A 3,583-nucleotide genomic window follows, 5' to 3' on the forward strand; every position below is an offset into this window, starting at 1 on the left:
GCAAGCCCGGCCCTGAGGCCCTGAAGCTGGGGTTTGAGGCTGTGGCGACCTCACCGAGGCCTCCGGCAGCCCGTAGATGCTGGGGCATGGATGCAGGAGCTGCGTGACTGCGCTCATCACGCGCTGCGCCCACGTGGAGGGTCCTGCGGCGGAACCTGGCAGAGGCAGACCCCGCTGCCAGCCAGCCGGGCTCTGTAGACCTTGCCCCTCGCTTGGCGGCCCTCTGGCCAGCGGCACATCTGCTGGTGTGGATGCCTGGGAAGGCCACGGTCTGACGGGTGGTGCTGAGCCGGCAGCGGCCTTGCGTTTCAGAAGGAAGTGGAGCCTGAAGTGGTGGCAGAAGGTGCCCCTGGGAGGCTGGTGGTCGAGCCGCAGCCGGAAGAGCCTGACGTGACCCTGTCGTCCGAGGCCCTGACGGACAGCGCGCCCGTCCTAGAGGGCTTGAAGGTAACGGCGCCCGCCTGGAGGGAGCGGTGTTGGAGCCGCGCCGCAGGGCCAGCGAGCCCGCCTGCAGGGTGGGGGCTCCCAAGGAAGCAGGGCCGGAAGGCCGCAGCCTGGCTTCTCAGGGTGACGGTGGATGGTCGAGGGGCGAGGAGAGCGAGGCCGGGGAGGGTGAGGCGGCCCTGCCCTGGCTGTGGCCCCTGTGCTCTGCATGGCAGGGCACCCAGTGGGGAAGCCCCCCTTGCTGCCCCCTTCCCAGCTGCCCGGCACAGGGGGCCGATGTGCGGTGCGCGCTGGGGGTGCTCGCTTCTGGCAGCCTCACCGTCGTGGTTGTAGCCCATGTTCCTTATGAGACGCCTTCTGCCGGGGGAACCACCAGGTGGCCCCTGGCACACGGAGCATGATGGGCAGAGCAGCTCCTGAAGGCGTGTTGGGGGCAGGAGGTGTTAACTAGACGGGCGGCGGCAGCGTCAGGCAGCTGGAGTAGGAGACAGAAACCAGGACGGCAGCTTTATGTCGGGATTCCCAGCGAGGTCCCGGGGTGGGGTGGGTGGGGGACCACCGCATTCAGAGGTCGGAGGGGGGACGAGGCCGTGGTGGGAGGTGCGTGTAAAGTCGAGTGTGTTGATACCTGGGTGGAGGGGTGGGCCTTGTCACGTGTCCTGAGGGCCGGGTGGATGGGGACTGACCCCTGATGGGCCCCGCGGGGTCATTGGAGGTGGAGGGAAGGGCCCCACTGCAGGGCCTCAGGGAGGAGCCTCCTGCAGTCCTGTGTGTAGGAGGGGACCCTGAAGAGGGTGCAGGGTGGGGGCGGGGTGTCAGGTCTCGGGGAGGAGCCAGGCTGTTCGTATGAGAAGAGAAAGCATAAAGCATCAACACCGGGGGTCTTGGTGAAGGGAGCTGTGGGCTGCAGGGCTGGTGTGGTGTGGTGGAAAGGGGCTGGCGTAGCCTGGGATAAGCCCGGTGAGCCTCTGTTCACCCGGTGATGGCCCAGGAGACAGATGAAGACCCACATGCTCTTGTCACTGATAGGAGGCTGGGAGGAGGAGGGTCCCGGGAGCCTGGGCTGACCTAGGCTGACCTGGGAAGGGTCAGGAACCGAGGGTTCCTGACCAGGGTCATTTTGAAGGCAGTTTGGAGCTGAGGCCAGGAAGCTGAACAGAGGCGGGGCCTGGTCGGGCCCATGGAGCGTGGTCTGGGAGAAGGGATCACTCGTCAGCAGTAGGGCCAGGATGGTTGGTTGTCTCCAGGGAAACAGATGCATCCCATTTCCAGTGGATTCAAGACTTAGACGTGAAAGGACATTTAAACTCTCCGGAGAGCTTACGAACTAGGGATCGCCAAGGATTTCTTAGCAAGGAGCACAAACCTTTAAAAACTTACACTGAAGAACCTTGGTTTGTTGGAAAGATGCCACAGAGAGTCGGGGCACCGCCGTTTCCTGTTTGCAGCGCAAGGCTGGGTCTTATCGGTATTGACCATTTACTCGGACAGAGACCTGAATAGCTCTAGGAAGCTGAGTCGGTAGCTGAAGAACCTCTCTACAGGGAAAGCCCCAGGCCCACATGGCTTCAGGGGTGAAGTTGCTGGTAAGTCCAAGCATGTAAAGAGTAAGCGCTTCCCGCGCTCCACAGCTCTTGGCAGAAAGTTGAGGAGAAAAGGACATTGCGAGATGAGCGTCCCTGGTGCCCAAACCAGATGCGTACGGCACAGCTGCAGACCAGGATCTGCCCTGGACACAGGCGTGAAATTCTCAGCAAGTTTCTAGTAAGTGAAACGCAGCTGTTCTGTAGAAAGGATAATACACTGTGACCTCGTGCGGTTGGTCCAAGGAATACAAAAAAAATTAGTCCATGTAACGAGCACATTAACAGCCTCAAGAGAAAAACCATGTGCGATCATTTCAGTAGATGCACAAAAAGCGCTTGGCAGAATACAGCATCTCTTCTCAATTAAAAAGGTGTCTCAGCAAACCAGTGGGAGTGAACCTTCTCAACGCCGCTTAAAGCAGCCAGAGTGGCACCTGCGGTCACAGGATCCCTAACGGTAGCACGGGCGTCTGCTGTCACCACCAGTTCAGCATCGGACTGCGGGTCTGGCCAGGATGGTTAGAGAAAAACAAGTAAAGTCACACAGAAGTGAAACTTTATTCACGGATGATGTGAGCACATAAAAGGTCCTTGTACCTCTTTGTACTAGTGATGAACAAGCAAGTTGGAATTCTGAGAAGCGTATGACACAATAGTATCCAGAAAGTGAGCTACTTAGGGATAGATTTGAAAGTAGATATGAAGACCTGTACAGGATGCTGTAAAATGTTGCTGAGGTAGATTAAAGCAGTAAATAAATGGAGAGCTTCACTGCACTGGTGGATGTGAAGACTCGGAGTTGGTAGGATGTTAATTCTCCCCAGCTGACCTGTGGATTCAACACCATCAAAATCCCAGCAGCCTTTGTTGTTGACATCGACAAACTTACTCTAAAACATATATGGAAATTCAGAGGACCTAGAATAGCCACGACGATGGAGAGAAGCAGGTTTGGTGTATCTGCGGATGGCATCGTACACGGCGGTCAGAAGGAACACACCGTCGCGCGTGGGTGAATCTCAGGGTAACGGAGCTCGAGCCATGTGATACCGTTTGTCAGCATTCCAGCAAACGAGGCTGTCGTGGCAGAAGGCAGGCCAGTGGGGGCGGGGACGTGAGCACGAGGAAACCTTCAGGGTGACGATATTTCTCTGTCGGGCGGGGGTCGCTCCATGGGTGTGCACGTCTGCCGGACACGTTTGCACAGGTGCACTCGGGTGCAGGAGGCCCCTCGGAGAGCGAAGACGGTGACTGCAGGTGCCTGCCGCCTCGCCCAGAGCCCAAGGCTGGCATGCGCAGTGTGGACACGGGACACGGAGAGAAAAGTGGCCAAGCCTTCGGGGGAAAGCCAGTTACTCCCCTTCATGTAGGGTTTCAGTTTGCTTGTTTATTTTCTTTCCAGGAAGAGGAAATAACTCAGGAGGAAATTGACATACTCAGTGACGCCTGCTCGAAACTGAAGGGGCAAAAGAAATCTCTGACGAAAGAGAAGGAGGAGCTGGAGCTGCTGAAGGAGGACGTCCAGGACTACAGCGAGGTGTGGCCCGGGCGGG

The 3,583-nt window shown here is 58.2% G+C and overlaps 1 protein-coding gene across 1 annotated transcript in view; it reads left to right on the forward strand.

The window, feature by feature from the left end:
• LETM1 (leucine zipper and EF-hand containing transmembrane protein 1) overlaps positions 1-3,583 on the forward strand; it is a 38,554-nt gene that overhangs the window by 23,844 nt on the left and 11,127 nt on the right. The window contains exons 10-11 of the mRNA XM_007467899.1: positions 313-447; positions 3,433-3,567. Coding sequence (XP_007467961.1) covers positions 313-447; positions 3,433-3,567 — 270 coding nt within the window. The remainder of the gene's footprint in view (positions 1-312; positions 448-3,432; positions 3,568-3,583) is intronic.

The sequence above is a fragment of the Lipotes vexillifer genome, unplaced genomic scaffold, assembly GCF_000442215.2.
Source record: "Lipotes vexillifer unplaced genomic scaffold, Lipotes_vexillifer_v1.1 scaffold966, whole genome shotgun sequence".
NCBI classification, from domain to species: Eukaryota; Metazoa; Chordata; class Mammalia; order Artiodactyla; family Lipotidae; genus Lipotes; species Lipotes vexillifer.